The 20,175-nt window shown below is 37.9% G+C and overlaps 2 protein-coding genes across 4 annotated transcripts; both read right to left on the reverse strand.

The window, feature by feature from the left end:
* Positions 1-1,454: 1,454 nt before the first annotated feature.
* Positions 1,455-20,027, reverse strand: LOC130922157 (bromodomain adjacent to zinc finger domain protein 2B-like). Its single transcript, XM_057846729.1, has 5 exons — positions 15,887-20,027; positions 13,765-14,299; positions 11,535-11,778; positions 8,166-8,498; positions 1,455-8,098 (listed from the first exon to the last, which is right to left on the reverse strand). Exons 1-4 carry the CDS (start codon positions 16,131-16,133, stop codon positions 8,220-8,222), a joined length of 1,305 nt encoding a protein of 434 aa, XP_057702712.1. The 5' UTR covers positions 16,134-20,027; the 3' UTR covers positions 1,455-8,098; positions 8,166-8,219.
* On the reverse strand, positions 11,783-13,752 carry LOC130922156 (uncharacterized). 3 transcript variants are annotated; one of them, XM_057846726.1, is made up of 3 exons: positions 13,578-13,752; positions 12,631-13,545; positions 11,783-12,599 (listed from the first exon to the last, which is right to left on the reverse strand). In XM_057846726.1, exons 1-3 carry the CDS (start codon positions 13,747-13,749, stop codon positions 12,559-12,561), a joined length of 1,128 nt encoding a protein of 375 aa, XP_057702709.1. In that variant the 5' UTR covers positions 13,750-13,752; the 3' UTR covers positions 11,783-12,558. The 3 variants fall into 3 exon arrangements, with proteins under 3 accessions (XP_057702709.1, XP_057702711.1, XP_057702708.1); XM_057846728.1 differs by having other exon boundaries at positions 12,631-12,967; positions 13,263-13,752; XM_057846725.1 differs by having other exon boundaries at positions 11,783-13,545.
* Positions 20,028-20,175: the final 148 nt, after the last annotated feature.

Here is a 20,175-nt window from a genome sequence, read left to right on the forward strand (position 1 = left end):
GAAAAAAGCCTTACTATACATGGTTGTTTTTAGAAGGGAAAAAGCCCTACTGTTTTTTTGTTTTTTTTTTTGACAAAAAGCCTTACGATACTTTTTTTTTTGACAAAAAGCCATGGTCGTTTTTAGAAGAAAAACACTTTACATGGTTTGTTTTGGGGGTTTTTGACAAAAAAGCATTGCTTTACATGGTTTTTAGAGGGAAAAAAGCCTTAATATACGTTTTTTTTTTTGACAAAAAAAAAGCCTTACTATACATGATCATTTTTAGGAGATAAAAGCCTTACTATGCATGGTTGTTTTTAGAAGGAAAAAGCCTTACTATACGCGGTCATTTTTTTTTTTTTTTACAAAAAGCCTTACTATAAATGGTTGTTTTTAGAAGGAAAAAAAGCCTTGCTATACGTGTTTTGTTTTTTTGTTTTTTGACCAAAAAAAAGCCTTATGATACTTTTTTAACAAAAAGCCTTACTATACATGGTCGTTTTTAGAAGAAAAACACCTTACTATACATGGTTTGTTTTGGGTTTTTTTGACAAAAAAAGCCTTGCTTTACATGGTTTTTAGAGGGAAAAAAGCCTTACGATACGTTTTTTTTTTTTTTGGTTTTTTTTTTTTTTACAAAAAGCCTTACTATACATGGTTGTTTTTAGAAGGGGAAAAAAAAGCCTTACTGTTGTTTTTTGACAAAAAAAAGCCTTACGATACTTTTTTTGTTTTGACAAAAAGCCTTACTATACGTGGTCGTTTTTAGAAGAAAAACACCTTACTATACATGGTTTGTTTTGGGGTTTTTTTTGACAAAAAAGCCTTGCTTTACATGTTTTTTTGAGGGAAAAAAGCCTTACTATACGTGGTTGTTTTTAGAAGGAAAAAAAAGCCTTACTATACGTGTTTCTTTTTGGCAAAAAAAAAAGCCTTACGATACATGGTTGTTTTTAGAAGGGAAAAAGGCCTTGCTATACGTGTTTTGTTTTTTTTTTGACAAAAAAAGCCTTACGATACATTTTATTTTACAAAAAGCCTTACTATACATGGTCGTTTTTAGAAGAAAAACACCTTACTATACATGGTTTCTTTTGGGGTTTTTTGACAAAAAAAGCCTTGCTTTACATGTTTTTTTTGAGAGAAAAAAGCCTTACTATACGTGGTTGTTTTTAGAAGGAAAAAAAAGCCTTACTATACGTGTTTTTTTTTTTTTTTTGACAAAAAAAAAAGCCTTACGATACGTTTTTTTTTTTTTTTTTTTTAACAAAAAGCCTTACTATACATGGTCGTTTTTAGAAGAAAAACACCTTACTATACATGGTTTGTTTTGGGGTTTTTTTGACAAAAAAAGCCTTACTATACTATATTTACTATATATATATATATATTTTTTTTTTTTTTTTTTAAATACAAAAAGCCTTACTATAAATGGTTGTTTTTAGAAGGAAAAGAAGCCTTGCTATACGTGTTTGTTTTTTTTTTTTGACAAAAAGCCTTACTATACATGGTCGTTTTTAGAAGAAAAACCTTACTATACATGGTTTGTTTTGGGGTTTTTTGACAAAAAAGCCTTGCTTTACATGGTTTTTAGAGGGAAAAAAGCCTTACTATACGTGGTCTTTGATACATGATTTTTTTGACAAAAAGCCTTACTATACATGATCATTTTTAGGAGCTAAAAGCCTTACTATGCATGGTTTTTAGAAGGAAAAAGCCTTACTATACATTAAGAGTGTGACAATATCTCGATACAGCGATATATCGCGATATTTTGCAACCCGATCGGTTATCGATATGCTCCCGCCAAGTATCGATACTTTTATTTAACATATTGGCCATACAATGGAGTATGGATGCTGTCAACTGCTCAATGTTTGTTGAGCAATTCCTTGGCGGTCCACTAGGGGCGCTCGGGAGTGGCGGTGAGGGTAAAGTGCGCACAAGTCGTCTAGAGAAGAAGAAATGTAGCTCCAAGTGGGTTGAAAAAATAAAAAAGCTCCGTGAGAACGGTGGAGGAAAAAATGAGCAAAATATTGCTACAAATCACACATGGGGACACACTTTAGATTTTACACCAACAAGAAAGGAAGTAAGGTGAACAAGGACTTTGCTGTATGCAAGAATTGTCTTAGAAAAATAAGTTTCACTTGTAGCTGGTGACGTAGTGGACACAGGAGTTTGTGAGCTTAGCTTTCATCACTTGAGGTAAGAAAGTTTTGCAATGTAATTGACTTTTTAATTTACATGTATTATTTTGATGACATTTGGTGTTGAATGATATAAAATAAACCAGGACCCTAAACTGGATGAAAATGAATATCGAACAAGCCCACATGAATTTACCGATTTATTTGATATTATTTGAGAACCACTTTCCATCTAGTTTACTACACAAACTGTTATTACTGTCATTTTGATACAATAAGCTAAAAAATGGTTTGAATAGGTTCCAAGATATATAAAGTGATGTGCATGATAATTAATGTTGCTTACATATTAAAAATAGGTAATTATTGCATTTTTAATTTCTATACATTCAATTCATATTTTTTTTTAATTCGATACTTCCAACACAAAAAAAGAAAATTAGGATTTTAACTCAAAAGCTATGAAGTAGCTAATATTTTTTGTTTTATTTTGTTGTTTTTAAGGTGAGGAAGACTGTGACTGAGCAAGTCTGGCATCTTAAATGCTGAAGCAGATAGTGGAAGTGCTCAAACCAAGCAAATAAGGTCATATACGAAGAAAAGACCCACCAATTTTATCATTGCCCCACTCCAAGCTCAACTGCTGACACCTATGGCACTTTTTATTTATTTATTTATTTTTAAAGATTTAAAACTTTAAAGAAATTAAGGGTGCCATTCATCCTGATCTTTCCAAGCGATATCAGTGGTTGTGGTTTGTTTCCTCTATATGTGCAGGTGCACAATTTGCAGTAGATTTATATTTTACAGCAATGTTGCACAGAAAAGGTGTCACTGTTTAATAAATGACTTAAACAGTATTTTTTTCTATTTTTAAATATCTTTTTTTTCCCCCGTTTCAACAGTTGTATCGTAGAATGTCATGTATCCAATTTCTGACCAATATATCGAAAATCGCTGCATCGTGATATCGTGAGATAATCGTTATCGTGAGCCTTGTATCGCGAATCGTATCGTATCGTGAGGTGCCCTGAGGTTCCCACTCCTACTATACATGATCATTTTTAGGAGCTAAAAGCCTTACTATGCATGGTTGTTTTTAGAAGGAAAAAATGCCTTACTATACGTGGAATTTTTTTTTTTTTTTTTTTTTGGACCAAAAAAAAAAGCCTTATGATACATGATTTTTTTGGGCAAAAAGCCTTACTATACATGATCATTTTTTAGGAGCTGAAAGCCTTACTATACATGGTCGTTTTTAGAAGAAAAACACCTTACCATATATGGTCGTTTTTTTGGGGGCCTTGCTATACATGGTCGTTTTTAGAAGAAAGCTTTACTACACATGATCGTTTTGAAAAGGAAAAAAGCTTTTCACTACATGGTCGCTTTTCAAGACCTAATAAGCCTTACTATACATAGTATTTTTTTTTTGACAAAAAAGCCTTACTATACATGGTCGTTTTTAGAAGAAAAAAACCTTACTATACAATATACATGGTCATTCAGTTAAGAAAAAAGCCTTACTGTACATGTTTTATTTTGGGGGGTTTTGACAAAAAAGCCTTACTATACACGGTCATTTTTTGAAGAAAAAAGCCTTACTATAGAGTCTACCCACGTACCACGTGTTCGCGTAGGGTTCCGCCCACTTGTCCGTCAAAACATAGTGTTAACCTATTACGGCTACGTACATTTCTCCTATTTACGGCGTGTTTTTCTGCTCCTTAACATTAATAATCAAAATGGTGAAGGCGTGTGTGGCTGTTGGTTGCACTAACAGAGAAGATGGAAGGAGAGACTTGAAATTTTACCGTATTCCGAGGGATCCAAATAGAAGAGCGAAATGGACGGCTGCAATTCGACGTGAAAATTGGACACCAAAAAATCACCACAGACTATGTAGTAGTCATTTTATATCCGGTAAGATGCATTTAATATATATTTAGAGGGTTTTGGCCTGACAACCACAATTAAGATCATTGCTAGGCTAATCGCCGACAACATACGACGTAGTACGACATAGTTTCAAATTCAAGATGTTTGTGACTTCCCTATCTTCCACCATCGTTATTTTTTGAATAATATTTAGCTGGTACCAAGTAAAAGAAACTGGCCTCGTCTACGGGGCTGACAAATAACCACAATTAAGATCATTGCTAGGCTAATCGCCGACAACATACGACGTAGTACGACATAGTTTCAAATTCAAGATGTTTGTGACTTCCCTTTCTTCCACCATCGATATTTTTTGAATAATATTTAGCTGGTACCAAGTGAGGGAAACTGGCCTCGTCTACGGGGCTGACAAATAACCACAATTAAGATCATTGCTAGGCTAATCGCCGACAACATACACGTATGTATGTAGTGCGTGCTATCGCTAAACCATATAAACATTAAAAGCCTTAACTCCATTGACAAACGACATGAAATACATTAGACTTGACAGTGGATGTTAGCAATAACAAAAGAATTCGAATTGAAAATTTCGTAACTCACCTTTCCAAGCACAAGATAGATTCCTGCCAAACGAGGACCTGTTTCACCCAACCAGCAACGAAGTATTCATAAGCGTCCAAGCTCTTGAAGTTTTTCGTGAGAATAGGCTGATTTTGTGTGGACAAGATCATTTTAAATATCAGCGTAGGAGATGTCAGGCAGACAGGGCGAAGACAGTGGGTCGAAAAACATCGATTTGGGCATCAAATATGGATCTGGCGACTGTATAGAACGAAGCTTTTCCTCATAACGCCTTTTATGCAACAGATCCAGTGAGTTTGCGGCATCAGAAAGCACCGGGTCTTCCATGAAATGCATTTTAAATTGCGCCATCAATTGAAATCAATGCAAATACAGAGTCAAAATGACGGACAAGTGGGCGGAACCCTACAGCGAACACGTGGTGCGTGGGTAGACTCTATACTTGGTCTTTTATTTTTTTTGACAAAAAGCCTAACTTTACATGATCATTTTTAAGAGCTAAAAAGCCTTACTATACATGGTTGTTTTTAGAATTCTTACTGTACATGGTCATTTTTTCAATACAAAAAAGCCTTACTATACATGGTCGTTTTTAGAAGGAAAAAACCTTACTATACAATTTACATGGTCATTTAGTTAAGAAAAAAAGCCTTACTATACATGTTTTGTTTTGGGGTTTTTTGACAAATAAGCCTTACTCCACATGGTTGTTTTTAGAAGTCTTACTGTACATGGTCATTTTTTTTAATACAAAAAAGCCTTACTATACATGGTTGTTTTTAGAAGAAAAAAACCTTACTATACAATATACATGGTCATTTAGTTAAGAAAAACAGCCTTACTATACATGTTTTGTTTTAGGGGTTTTTGACAAAAAAGCTTTACTATATATGGTCGTTTTTAGAAGAAAAACACCTTACTATACATGGTCGTTTTTTTTTTTTTTTTTGACAAAAAAAGCCTGACTATACATGGTCGTTTTTAGAAGAAAAAAACCTTACTATACAATATACACTGGTCATTTAGTTAAAAAGCCTTACTATACATGTTTTTTTTTTTTTTTTTTTTGGACAAAAAAGCCTTACTATACATGGTCGTTTTTTGAAGAAAAACACCTTACTACACATGGTCTTTTTTTTTACAAAAAAAGCCTTACTATACATGGTCGTTTTTAGAAGAAAAAAACCTTACTATACAATATACATGGTCATTTAGTTAAGAAAAAAAGCCTTACTATACATGTTTTGTTTTGGGTTTTTTTTTTGACAAAAAAGCCTTACTCCACATGGTTGTTTTTAGAAGTTTTACTGTACATGGTCATTTTTTTAATACAAAAAAGCCTTACTATACATGGTTTTTTTTAGAAGAAAAAAACCTTACTATACAATATACATGGTCATTTAGTTAAGAAAAAAAGCCTTACTATACATGTTTTGGGGTTTTTTGACAAAAAAGCCTTACTATACGTGGTCGTTTTGAGAAGAAAAGTCTTACTGTACATGGTCATTTTTTTAAATACAAAAAAAGCCTTACTTTACATGGTCGTTTTTAGAAGAAAAGTCTTACTGTGCATGGTCATTTTTTTAAATACAAAAAAAGCCTTACTATACATGTTTTGTTTTGGGGTTTTTTTGACAAAAAAGCCTTACTATACATGGTCGTTTTTAGAAGAAAAAAGCCTTACTCTCCATGGTCTTTTATTTTTGACAAAAAGCCTCACTTTACATGATTTTTAAGAGTTAAAAAGCCTTACTATACATAGATGTTTTGAGGAGGAAAAAAAGCCTTACTACACGTGGTCTTTTTTGGGGGGGGGGACAAAAAGCCTCACTTTACATGATCATTTTTAAGAGCTAAAAAGCTTTACTATACACGGTCTTCTTTTTGACAAAAAGCCTTACTGTACATGGTCATTTTTTTTATATATATAAAAAAAGCCATACTATACATGGTCGTTTTTAGAAGAAAAACACCTTACTATACATGGTTGGTTTTTTTGGGGGACAAAAAAGCCTTACTATACATGGTCGTTTTTAGATGAAAAAAAGTCTTACTGTACATGGTCTTTTTTTTTAATGTAAAAAAAAGCCTTGCTATACATGGTCGTTTTTAGAAGAAAAACACCTTACTATACATGGTCTTTTTTTGTTTGTTTTTTTTGATAAAAAGGCCTTACTATACATGGGCGTACTTAGAAGAAAAAAACCTTACTATACAATATACATGGTCATTTAGTCAAGAAAAAAAGCCTTACTATACATGTTTTGTTTTGGGGTTTGACAAAAAGCCTCACGTTACATGATTTTTAAGAGTTAAAAAGCCTTACTATAAATAGATGTTTTAGGAGGAAAAAAGCCTTACTACACGTGGTCTACACGTGGTCTGGGTTTTTTTTTTTTTTTTTGACCAAAAAAAAAAAAAAAAAAAAAAAAAAAAGCCTTACTATTTTTTTTTTTTTTTTTTGACACAAAGCCTCACCTTACATGATCATTTTTAAGAGCTAAAAAGCCTTACTATATACATAGATGTTTTTAGGAGGAAAAAAAGCCTGACTATACGTGGTCTTTTTTTTCGACAAAAAAAGCCTTACTATACATGATCTTTTAACAAAAAGCCTTACTATAGATGATTATTTTTTAAGAGCTAAAAGCCTTACTATGCATGGTTGTTTTAGAAGGAAAAAAGCCTTAGTATTGTTTTTTTTTTTTTTTAACAAAAAAGCCTTGTTTTTAGAAGGAAAAAAGCCTTACAAGGTTTTTTTGACAAAAAAAAAGCCTTACTATACATGGTCTTTTTGACAAAAAAAGCCTTACTGAACATGGTTTTTAGAAGGAAAAAAAGCCTTACTATACAAGGTCTTTTTTTTTTTTTTTTTTGACTAAAAAGCCTTACTATACATGGTCGTTTTTAGAAGAAAGCTTTATGAAACATGGTTGTTTTGAAAATTTTAAAAAAGGCTGTATTATCCATGGTCGTTTTTTTAAGGGGAAAAAAAGCCTTGCTATACATGGTCGTTTTTAATTTTTAAAAAATGTTCCTTTATGCCCCCCCACACACCCCCCCAAAAATAAAAATATTACCTTGCAATTCTTTTTATTATTAGTATTATTTGTGTTGATATTTACAGTTTGAACGGACATCTTTGTTTTGTTTTTGAAATGTCAACAAGCCTCTATTTCCCCTCTGTGAAGTTGGCCCCGCAGCAGTCACAAATTTATAGAAAAATGTCAATCGTTTTTTTTGCTACGTTTGTGCTGTAAAAAGTTTTGTTTTAATATATATTTCCAATTTGAGGTCAACCGGCCCACCATTTTGATTCAAAATGGCTAACAATGGTATCAATTGTTTGTGCTGCAAGGGTTCCGTTCCTTTGTGCTAGTTGTTGGGACACCCCTTTGAGTTGGTACAATCCGTCAGCAGCAGGCGTTACCATACGGAAGGGCTGTGAGTGACGTCCTCAGTGGAAATTAATATCTCAATATCTGTAAAACAGTAGCAATACAAATGAAAATTTTTACAGCACAAATAATTGACATCATTTGTACATACAGTAAATGTGGGTCTGATGGGACGTCTCCATTTCCCAGGCTGCTTTGCGGCAGTTTAAGGGGCGGACAAATCGGCTCGTCCCACCTCCGAGTGTCCTTTCAGCAGGCCCAGACGCACCACCACCACCTTCCTCTTCCTCTCCTCTTCATCCTCCTCCTCCTCCTCGTCCCGTGTCCTCTTCTTCCCCCTCCTCCTCTTTTTCGTCTCCTGATCATCTTCTTCCTCCTCTTCTTCTTCCTCCTCCTCCTCCCCCTCCTCCTGCTCTTCCTCATCATCCTCCTCCACATCGTCTTCTTCCACGTCGGCCATTTGATCTCGTGTCTCGTCTCCGTTCTGGCCGGGGAAAAAAAGGGATGTTCCCAAATGACCTGATATGAATAGGCCACGCCCCCAAATGTCCCAAAATGACCTGATATGATCAGGCCACGCCCCCCAAAAATGACCTGTTATGACCAGGACACGCCCCCAAATGTTCCCAAATGACCTGATATGACCAGGACACGCCCCCCAAATGACCTGATATGACCAGCACACACCCCCAGAATGTTCCCAAATGACCTGATATGACCAAGCCAGGCCCCCCAAATGGTCCCAAATGACCTGATATGAGTAGGTCACGCCCCCAAATGTCCTAAAATGACCTGATATAATCAGGCCACGCCCCCCAAATGACCTGATATGACCAGGTCACGCCCCCAGAATGTTCCCAAATGACCTGATACGACCAAGCCACGCCCCCCAAATGGTCCCAAATGACCTGATATGACTAAGCCACGCCCCCAAATGTCCCAAAATGACCTGATATGATCAGGCCACGCCTCCAAAATGTTCCCAAATGACCTGACATGACCAGGCCACGCCCCCCCAAATGACCTGATACGACCAAGCCACGCCCTCCAAATGGTCCCAAATGACCTGATATGAGTAGGCCATGCCCCCAAATAACCCAAAATGACCTATGATCAGACCACGCCCCCCAAATGTTCCCAAATGACCCGGTCTGACCAGGCCACGCCCCCTAAATGACCTGATATGACCAGGCCACGCCCCCAGAATGTTCCCAAATGACAAGATATGACCAGGCCACGCCCCCAGAATGTTCCCAAATGACCTGCTATGACCAGGCCACGCCCCCAAATGACCTGATATGACCAGGACACGCCCATAAATGGTTCCAAATGACCTGATATGACTAGGCCACGCCCCCCAAATGACCTGATATGACTAGGCCACGGCCCCCAAAATGTGCCCATTCAACAGGAAGTGACCTGATATTGTCCCCGAGATGTCTCCAAACCAACCTGGGCGGGGCCAAGATCTGTATCTCCACACAGCAAAGACCCAGAGTAATTTTCTCCAGAAATTGCAGTTTTTAGTTTAACTAGCAATTGCTTCATGTAGCAAAGCAGGATATAAGATATGAGCAGAGCTAGCCATAGACTTCATAATCTATTGACCTGACACTCTTGGCATTCACTGCGCCACGCCTTCCCGTATAGGGCCACTCCAGACTCCACTTATTAGCAGTCGGTCACATGCAGCGATGTAACGCCGGAATTAGGTTGAAAAAGTACGAAAGCTGTATCTCATACAAACAGGAAGGAATACCTCAGGAGTGCTTTATTCAAAGATTCAAGGTATTTATTAAATTTTTTGTACTGTGCATGCATTTAGAAACGTGAAAAGAATCAATGGGAGAAATTAGCCGCTACAGCATTGGCATTATATTTCGCAATATTTACATAAAATAATTGCCCGTTTGCTTTTAAACAAGACTCTAGACCACATCTACAAAGAATTCAGAAATTTAAGCATTTATTCACAGTAATTTTCAGCAGAAAAAGCTCTTTTTTTGTACTAAGGGGGCAGCCACAGTGACTTAACAAGCAGCACATTCAACTTATTTACGTACAATAAATTCTAGCAGCCTGTTTTTTTTTTTTGCTTTTAACCCAGAATCAAGACTGTTTTAAGTCCATATCTGTAAAGAATTCAGGGATTTAAGCATTTGTTTACAAGAAATTTCAACAGAAAAAGCTTTTTGCTTACATATGGCTGCCGCTAATTATTCAATCTATAAAAAAGATGAATCAAAACACCTATCTTTCTAAAACAAACATGTTTTTTAGGAGCCTGAGAGGATGAGGACGGCCTGATTCTCAAGCCAAAAGGTGCTGACCAGGTGGGAGAACTACAAGTCTGTCAAGGCCGGCTACAAGTTGACCCAGAAGGTGCTGGCGCGCTCTTTGAGCGTGGGGCTCATCATGGCAGTCGTCAACCCTTACATGGTCGTCGGGCTGAGGCTCCTCGCTATGACCAGGAGAAACACAGGGACACATCCTGGAGATGTTCCAGAGGACAAGGGAGAGCTGGAGACGGGCCGGGCGGTCCTCAAGAGGCAATCTCTCCCCATGGCCCACGTGGCATCCTTCGGAATGTCGCTGTGGGACTCCCTGATTTGCAGGAAGCACAAGAGCACCTGCTGGAGTTCCTGGCTGTCCCTCTTCAACTGCTTTGGTTCAAACTTCTTCAAGGATGTGACTTCATAAGCGAGAAAGAACAAGGCTTGAGTGGCCAACCGGCAGGAAGAGGAGCAGAGTCGAGGAAGGCAGAAAGGAGACGGCGAGGAACAGCGGCTAAGTCGAGGAAGCTGACCAGAAAACGCACGACATAGATTGATTGTTGAATGACGAAGCTCACATCCTGGTAACACTACGTCGATTAGATGTATTAATATATTTATGTTTATTTAGATTTCATACTTTATACTTGCAAGTCACTTTTGAGATTTTAACTTATCCTGCACTGTAAAGGGAAATGCTCCACATTTTCATTGAACAAATGTATAATGACAATAAAGGGCTATTCTATTCTATAATACGTTGTGATTGTATATAGAATGTATTAACAATCTATTTAGCATGTTTTCCTCATTTATTAAGTTTCTGATGTGAATATGGAGTGATTTATTAGCTGTTGAAAACTTAAGTTGCTATTTTGGGCAAAAACTTATAAGTTAAATATTGGTGTTTATCTCTGCATTTGGTGATTTTTGTGCATCTAGTGTAAAATCGGAGAATTTTATAGCTATTTTAAGTTTTGTTATACTTATATAAAAATAATGAATAATGATATTTTTGATGCCGCTGCTCATGGAGACTCATATTTGGCTAAAAGGGGCCTGTTTTGGTTTTAGGTCGGTAGCAGCTTTGGTTTTGAAAATATCTGAATTTAAAGTTTTTGAAAATGGGCCCCCTACGGATTGCCCCTGCGCCCAGTGTCATCTCAATATAGTATGAAGTCTATGAAAAATGTATGAGTAATGAACCAGTTATGAGTTTTTATGAGTAATTATTTTTTTGCATTCACCGTCTGGTCGTGCGGGTGTCGCAGGCGGTTGAGGCGCAGACGCACGGTGTCCTTGTTTTGGCAGAGGCCCAGGCTATTGAGGGTGTCCAGGGCGGGACCCGAGCAGCCCTGGAGCCGCAGTTTGGCCCCCAGCGCGGCCTGCAGGAAGTTGTTGGTCCAGATATTCCTGGTGAAGAGCGGCACAGCCAGCGTCAGCACGCTGCGCCGGAGCACCTGGAGCTCCGCCTCTGACGCCGACATATGACTGAGGACGCAAAAACACAAGTTACTTTGGGGATATTAGCCTTTTTATATGGGGCTTTACCAGATTGTAAAATTAAACTTTTTTTTTTTTTTTTTTAATAGCCTTTCTTCGGTGCGCCACACAGCCAAAACCGTTTGACCAATCGGCACCGCTCGAATATCAAAACGACCGGAAATTTCGCGTGATGCAGGGGCTTTTTTGAACGACCCCATTTTCAGTACACCTGTAAACGCAGATTTTAAGGGAAAAATCCAAAAAATCTAATAAAATAGAATTTTTGACCAAATCACATAATTTGGACATCAAAAACTCCGGGACGGTGAGGGGCATAAAAGTTGTCTCCATAATTTGGAAAAAATTTACAATTCCCCCCAAAATTTGCAAAAAACTGTCCCATTCATTTCTAATGGGATGCCAATTACAGCCATGTAAGTCCAAATTTCCAACGACATTTACTTTGCATTGATGCCCAAGTACACAGATGCTATTGATGGCCATGTATGTCAATTCTATTGATGCCAATGTACTTTGACTCCATTGACGCATATGTAAGTCGATGCCGTTGATGGATATGGACGTCCAAATTTCCCATTCAATTCCAATGGCATTTACTTCGGTTAATGCTATTAAAGCCATGTATGTCGATTCTATTAATGCTAATATACTTGGACTCCATTGACACATATGTAAGTCGATGCCACTGACGGCCATGGATGCCCAAGTGACCTGATATGAGCAGGACAGGTCCCCCAAATGACGCGATATGAGCAGACATGTCCCTCAAATGTCCCGAAATGACCAGGACATGTCCCCCAAATGACCTGATATGACCAGACATGTCCCCAAAATGACATGATATGACCAGGACATCTCCCCCAAATGTCCCCAAATGACCTGATATGACCAGGACATGTCCCCCAGATGACATGATATGACCAGGACATGTCCCCCAGATGACATGATATGACCAGACATGTCCCCCAAATGACCTGATATGACCAGACATGTCCCTCAAATGTCCCGAAATGACCAGGACATGTCCCCAAAATGACATGATATGACCAGGACATCTCCCCCAAACGTCCCCAAATGACCTGATATGACCAGGACATGTCCCCCAGATGACCTGATATGACCAGGACATGTCCCCCAGATGACCTGATATGACCAGACATGTCCCCCAAATGACCTGATGTGACCAGACATGTCCCTCAAATGTCCCCAAATGACCAGGACATGTCCCCCAAATGACCTGATATGACCAGACATGTCCCCAAAATGACACGATATGACCAGGACATGTCCCCCAAATGTCCCCAAATGACCTGATGTGACCAGGACATGTCCCCCAGATGACATGATATGACCAAACATGTCCCCCAAATGACTTGAAATGACCAGGACATGTCCCCAAAATGACACGATATGACCAGGACATGTCCCCAAAATGACACGATATGACCAGGAAATGTCCCCCAAATGACTTGATATGACCAGGAAATGTCCCCCAAATGACTTGATATGACCAGGAAATGTCCCCCAAATGACCTGATATGACCAGACATGTCCCCCAAAGGACCTGATATGACCCATACATGTCCCACAAATTACCTGATATGACCAGGACATGTCCCCCAAATGACCCGATATGACCAGACATGTCCCCAAATGACTTGATATGACCAGGACATGTACCCCAAATGACCCGATATGACCAGACATGTCCCCAAATGACTTGATATGACCAGGACATGTCCCCCAAATGACCTGATATGACCAGGACATGTCCCCCAAATGACCTGATATGACCAGGATATGTCCCCCATATATCCCCAAATGACCTGCTATGACCAGGACATGTCCCCAAATATCCCCAAATGACCTGATATCACTTTTTCGATATAGTGTCACAATAGCCAAAAAAAAAAAAAAAAAAAGGCATTGGTGCAACACTGCCCACCCCCCGCACATCCTTTCCGCACTTACTTCCTGCTCCTGACCAGAGCGTTGACGGTGGGGAAGAGCGATCGCAGGCAGGTGGTGACCAGCGGTGCGTGCTCCTGCGCCCACGTCAGACACTGCGCCCACGGGAATAAGGAGAGCAGCTTCTTGCTGGACACTTTCTGGTGAAAGGGGCTGTCAGCATGGCGCGACAGCGCCTTCATCTCCTCGCGCAGCTCGCGACTCAAAAAGTCCATCATGGGCTTGCGGGCGCCCTTGGCCGACCACAACATGCGGAAAGCGGCACGGTAGCACGACTTGGACACCAGCAGCGCCGCCCGGCTTTTTTTGCCCCCTCGCTCGCCTTTCTTGCCGCCGCGGGCCGGTCGGAGCCACACCGTCCGTTTGCCGCTGCTCTTGCGGCAGCATTTGCTGCGGACGACCTGCGCGCACGTCTCGCACACAAAGGACTTTTTGTCGACGGCGCCGGCCGACGGGAAGACCCACTGGACCGTCTCCGGGGTGGTGAAGGTGAACACGGCCCGGCGGCAGAAGCCGCGGCCCTGACGCTCGAACGGGCCTGTTGGAAAATGGACTCAAAATGAGTCGTTTTGATAGACTGAAGAACTAAAATAATCAATATGAAAATCGGAAAATTCCACGGGTCATTTCCAATTCATTTTGGGGCATTTTCAGGTCACCTCCTGAAATAATCTGAATATTTATGATTTCCTTACTATTTTTTAATAAAACAAAATAAATACATTCAAAAATTAATAGGAATACTGTATTTTCAGGTTGTTTTCCTTTTTATGTTTATTAAATAAGACTTGCTTTATTGATTTAATATTTGTTCAATTTTTTTTCCCCATTTGTGATTATTTCTTTATGTAAAAAAATAAAATAAATGAAATTCAAATAAAAGGATTTAGGATATTTTATTTGGAGTTTTTTGGCAGTTTTTCTATTTTATTAATTTTAATGTCAATATTTTCATGAATATGAATGTTTTAATATATCAAAAAATACATTAGATAATTAAATTTATAAATTAATAATGAATAAAATTATTGATATATAATTATTATAATTGCATTATAATATATATAATTAAATTGAAATTGTAATATTTAAAAAACAATCATAGTTTAATAATAAGGTAAAAAATAATTAATGATTCAACTAATTAAAAAGAAAATATTTTATTTTATATTTTTAACATTTTTATTTTTATCAATATGAATGTATTGAAAAAATACATATAGAAATCAATAACACTAAAATTATTTAAAATTTTTAATGGTAAAAAACGATTTTCGTAGGATTTAATAAGTAATAATATTAATTAATTTAATAATAAAGTAAAAAAGAATGACTAATTAAAAATAACAATATCATTTTATTTTATATTTTTAAATTTTTATTAATATAAATGTATTGAAAAAAATTATATATCAAAATCAATAATGCTAAAAAAATTAAAAAAATTTAATGTTAAAAAACCATAATCAGGATTTAATAAGTAATAATAGTTAATATTAATCAAAATATATTGAACTAATTAAAACAATAAAATCATAAAAGTAAAATATTTAAAAGACACAAAAAAAATATTTTATTTATCTGCATTTCTTTTATTCATATTTCATATGTTTTTCATACGTAATTTTTTATTTTAATTAATATTTGTATATTACTTTTATTAATACAAATGAATTTAAAAATACAGTATATCAAAATCAATAACCCTAAGAAATAATTTAAAATTAGGTAACAAAAATATCGAAAAAATCAATCATATAATAATAATAAAATTATATTGAAAAAAGTTTTTTTTTTTAATTATATTTTATACATATTTTTACATTCATATTTAAATTTATTATTATTTTTATATTCATATGTAATATATTTATATTACATTTTTGCATTTTCTATTTATTATATATTTTAATATAATAATAAATATTACCTAACAAAAATAGTCACTTGCCCTATAAAGTTTTAATTTAAAGCAGGCCGCTGCCTAGTTTATATTAGCCTGCAGAAAATATTATTGGGGAAAAAATATATACGTATATCATTGAATATGCCGCGCAAAAGTGCTACATTCAAGGCCCACTGGAATTTACAACTTCCAACTCATGAACTATTTTTAGAAACAAACCATTGCAGCAGCAACACTTATTTTCCTCCAAGACTTTAGCCGGCCGACGGTTTCGCCGCACGGCCGCTTTTCCAGGTGTGTCTTCCTCCTCCTCCTCGTCTTCTTGCCCGGTGCACGGTGGAAGCTCAGCTCCTGCGACGGCGGAGTCAGTATCGGCGTAGTCATGCTCGTTGGACTCGGACGGAGTCGCGGAAACGGCGTCGTCGTCGTTGACCGCCGTGACGCTTTTGGCTTCCTCGCTGGTCATGGCGAAGCGACTCGGAATTTGTCAAAAATTATGCAAAAAGAAAAGTGCGTCGACGGCCATCACTCGGCTCACGTTAGCATTAGCATTAGTAGCTGACTCGTTGCAGTGGAGCCCCCCACAGTGTAGGCCGCCGCAAAAAAATGCTAACTAAAGGAGGAAACGTGCGTTTAAAATGTGACAAAATTAACAGTTGGCTAAAATAACGACAGAATATATGCGTAGGTCAATTTGTAAATAGTACAAGCAAAAGTCAGGAACAGGAAGCTAGTTTAGACACAAACAACATAACTTCCGCGGTTGTGTGGTGCCTCGAGCTGGATTTACCGCTCTCGCGTGGAGGGAGTTGGTACTGCAACCACCACTTTTCATGTTTTTAATCTCTGCCTATGTTTTAAAACTCTTAATTATAAAAGTCCATGTAGACTGGATTTTCCCAATTATAACTGTTTTGTATTATTATTATTAACCCTAAATGTTCCCAAATGACCTGATATGACTAGGCCCCGCCCCCAAATGCTCCCAAATGACCTGATACGAATAGGCCACGCCTCCCAAATGACCTGATATCATTATCCCAGGCCCCATAAATGTCCCCAAATAGACAGGAAGTGACCTAATATTGTCCCCGAATTGTCCTCAAACCAACCTAGGCTGGGGCTAAGATCTGTATCTCCACATGGCAAAGACCAGAAGTAATTTCTCCCGAAATTGCAGTTTCTAGTTAATGATAATGTTTATGTATTTTTAAATTTACTTAAAAAATAAAACAACAGCTGCATTTCCTGAAAATAAAAAAAATAAATTTCCTCAATCCTGATTATTTGATTCAGGTGTGTTCGAGGAGGGAGACATGGAAAACAAGCTGGATTGGGGTTCTCGAGGACCGGACTCCTGGCCTAAAACATATTTATTGAATCACACAAATAAAAAATAATAGCTCAAGAACAGGCTAGTTGGATTAAAAGAAAGGCCGATACCGACATACGTCAAATTTCCAAATATCGGCGCTGGTAATTGGCCCGGCCGATAATCGGTCTATCTGCTTGATTGCTCAATGACATCCATTTAAAATCGATAGGTCTATCTCTACCTGAAATCAAGAGGAAGTGGCCCAGAAATGCCCCTAAACCAACAGAAAGTGACCAATAAACAGGAAGTAACCTAGAAATGCCCTAAAATCAACAAGAACTGATCAACAATGCATAGGAAGTGACCCAAAATCAAAAGAAAGTGACCCAGAAGTGCCACAAAACTAACAGGAAGCGACTTACACATGCCATAAATTCAACAAGAAATTATCCAAAATGAATATAAAGTGACTCAAAATCACACAATAAACCACATATCCATGGAAAGTAACCCAGAAATGCCCCGAAACCAATAGGTAGTGACCAATGAAGAGGAAGTGATCTAGAAATGCCCTAAAATAAAAAAGAAATTATCCAAAATCTACAGTGCATGACCTGAAACCAACAGGAAGTGGCTCAGAAATGCCCTTAAACCAACAGGTAGTGACCAATGAACAGGAAGTAACCTAGAAATGCCCTAAAATCAACAATAAATGATCCACAATGGAAGTGACCCAAATTAAAAGGAAGTAACCCAGAAATGCCCCAAAACCACCAGGATGTGACAAACAGGAATGACCTAGAAATGTTTTATAAGCAACAAGAAATGATCCAAAATCTAGAGTAAGTGACCCCAAATCAACAAGAAGTAGCTCAGAAATGCCCCAAAACCAACAGGAAATGGCCAATAAACAGGAAGTGACCTAGAAATGCCCCATAACCAACAAGAAGTGATCCAAAGCCCATAGAGAGTGACCCAAAATCAGCAGAAAATGACATAGAAATCCCCCTAAACCAACAGGAAGTGGCCCAGGAATACCCTTAAACCAACAGAAGTGACCAATAAACAGGAAGTGACCTAGAAATGCTCTAAAATCAACACAAAATTCTCAAAAATCTCCAAGGAGTGACCCAAAATCAAAAGGAAGTGACTCAGAAATGCCCCAAAACCAACAGGAAATGACCAATAAACAGGAAGTGACCTAGAAATGCCCCATAACCAACAAGAAGTGATCCAAAACCTATCGAGAGTGACCCAAAATCAACAGGAAATGACATAGAATGCCCCTAAACCAACAGGAAGTGGTCCAGGAACGCCCTTAAACTAACAGGAAGTGACCAAGAAATGCCCTAAAATCAACAAGAAATGATCCAAAATGGACAGTAAGTGACCCAAAATCAAAAGAAAGTGACTCAGAAATGCCCCAAATCCAACAGGAAGTGACTTCGAACTGCCCTGAAATCAACAAGAAATGATCAAAAATCTCCAGGAAGTGACCCAGAAATGCCACAAAACCAACAGAAAGTTACTAATAAACAGGAAGTGACTGAGATATGCCCTAAAATCAACAAGAAATGATCCAAAATGTACAGTAAGTGACCCAAACTCAAAAGAAAGTGAACCACAAATGCCCCAAAACCAACAGGATGTGACCTACAAATGCCCTGTAACCAACAATAAATGATCCAAAATCTACAGGAAGTAACTTAAAATGAAAAGGAATTGACCCGAAATGCCCTAAAACCAACAGGATGTGCCCAATAATCAGGAAGTGACCTAGAAATGTCCCATAACCAACAAGAAATGATCCAAAATCTACAGGAAGTGACCCGAAATCAACAGGAAGTGGTCCAAAAATGCCCCTAAACCAACAGCAAGTAACCTAGAAATACCCTAAAATGAACAAGAAATCATCCAAAATGATATGTTCCAAAACCAACAGGAAGTTACAAATAAACAGGAAGTGACCTAAAATGCCCTATAACCAACAAGAAATGATCCAAAATCTACAGGAAGTTACTCAAAATCAAAAGAAAGTGACCCAGAAATGCCCCAAACCATTCTTAGAATTGTTATGCATACAGTTAACATTTATGCTTTCTGTATTATAGTGAGTCACAAAATAGGATAACTTCTGTCTAGTCAGCCTTTCATTTGTCCTGGGTCTTGTACTCTATGTATTCTATTCTGTGTTCTATGTTTTTTTCCTGCCCCTCCCATCCTATTGTTTGCCCCTGAATAAAGAAGGTTGCTCTAACTGCAACTGCGGAGTAGCTAGCAACCTCCACAAAAGCTACATTGACTTCTTGCGTGTTCTTTTTAGCCAAGCTAGATGTACATGAACCTAGCTTCAAATCTAACACCTATAAAACAGGAAATTACCTGTAAATGCCCTAAAATGAACAGGAAGTGACCTGTAAATGCCCAAAAAAGACTGTGATGCTGTGAATGCTCTGGTTTCAGTGCGCCATTGAGCTAATGTTCACACTATACTAATGGAAGATTTTGCTAGCAACCTGTTGTTTCCTTTTCTTTGTTTTAAACAGTGACACCTTTTTAAAACGATATACCGATTCTTGGCGGGAAAATATCGATAAACGTTTGGGCTACAAAGCTTTCTTACAACCCTACTTGAAGCTAGCAAACCAGTTTTTCATTTCAGCGCATTCTTTATCTTTTTCCCCCCTGTTGTTCTTTTCACTGTGCGCAACGTGCGCGTTTAGCACACGAATGCGCGCGCCAATGAAAACACGGAGGAGAACTGGCGGGCGACGAACGGCACAACTCCGGCACTCGGCCAACAACCTCACGAGTCTATTTTTTGACCGAGAACAAATAAAGTTTAAAAAAAAAAAAATCATTCTTCTTCATTAACCTGTTAGCTGCCATTGGCGGCGCTAGGCGTTCAATCCGTTTTGATTGGGACGTGCGTTCAGTCGCAATTTTGGGGCATTTACGAGTCACTTCCTATAATTTTGAGTGGCGTTCAGTTTATTTTGGAGCATTTACAGCTGGCTTCCTGTTGATTTTGGGTGACTTCATATTTGTTTTACTGCATTTACAGGTCACTTTCTGTTGATTTGGGGTCATTCCCATGTCACTTCCTGTTGATTTTGGGGAATTTCCGGGTCGTTTCCTGTTGGTTTTGGAGCATTTACGGGTCACTTCCTGTTTATTTGGGGTTTCTGAACAG

The sequence above is a fragment of the Corythoichthys intestinalis genome, chromosome 9 (assembly GCF_030265065.1).
Source record: "Corythoichthys intestinalis isolate RoL2023-P3 chromosome 9, ASM3026506v1, whole genome shotgun sequence".
Lineage (NCBI taxonomy): Eukaryota > Metazoa > Chordata > Actinopteri > Syngnathiformes > Syngnathidae > Corythoichthys > Corythoichthys intestinalis.

Coding starts and splice junctions, on each gene's coding strand:
- LOC130922157 (XM_057846729.1), bottom strand. CDS start 16,133: ATGACCAGCGAGGAAGCCAAAAGCGTCACGGCGGTCAACGACGACGAC. Junction 14,300..15,886: donor TAAGTGTTGCTGCTGCAATG/GTTTGTTTCTAA, acceptor ATTTTCCAACAG/GCCCGTTCGAGCGTCAGGGC. Junction 11,779..13,764: donor GCTCTGGTCAGGAGCAGGAA/GTAAGTGCGGAA, acceptor TTGCGTCCTCAG/TCATATGTCGGCGTCAGAGG.
- LOC130922156 (XM_057846725.1), bottom strand. CDS start 13,749: ATGTGCGGGGGGTGGGCAGTGTTGCACCAATGCCTTTTTTTTTTTTTT. Junction 13,546..13,577: donor ACATATCCTGGTCATATCAG/GTCATTTGGGGG, acceptor TGGTCATATCAG/GTCATTTGGGGGACATGTCC.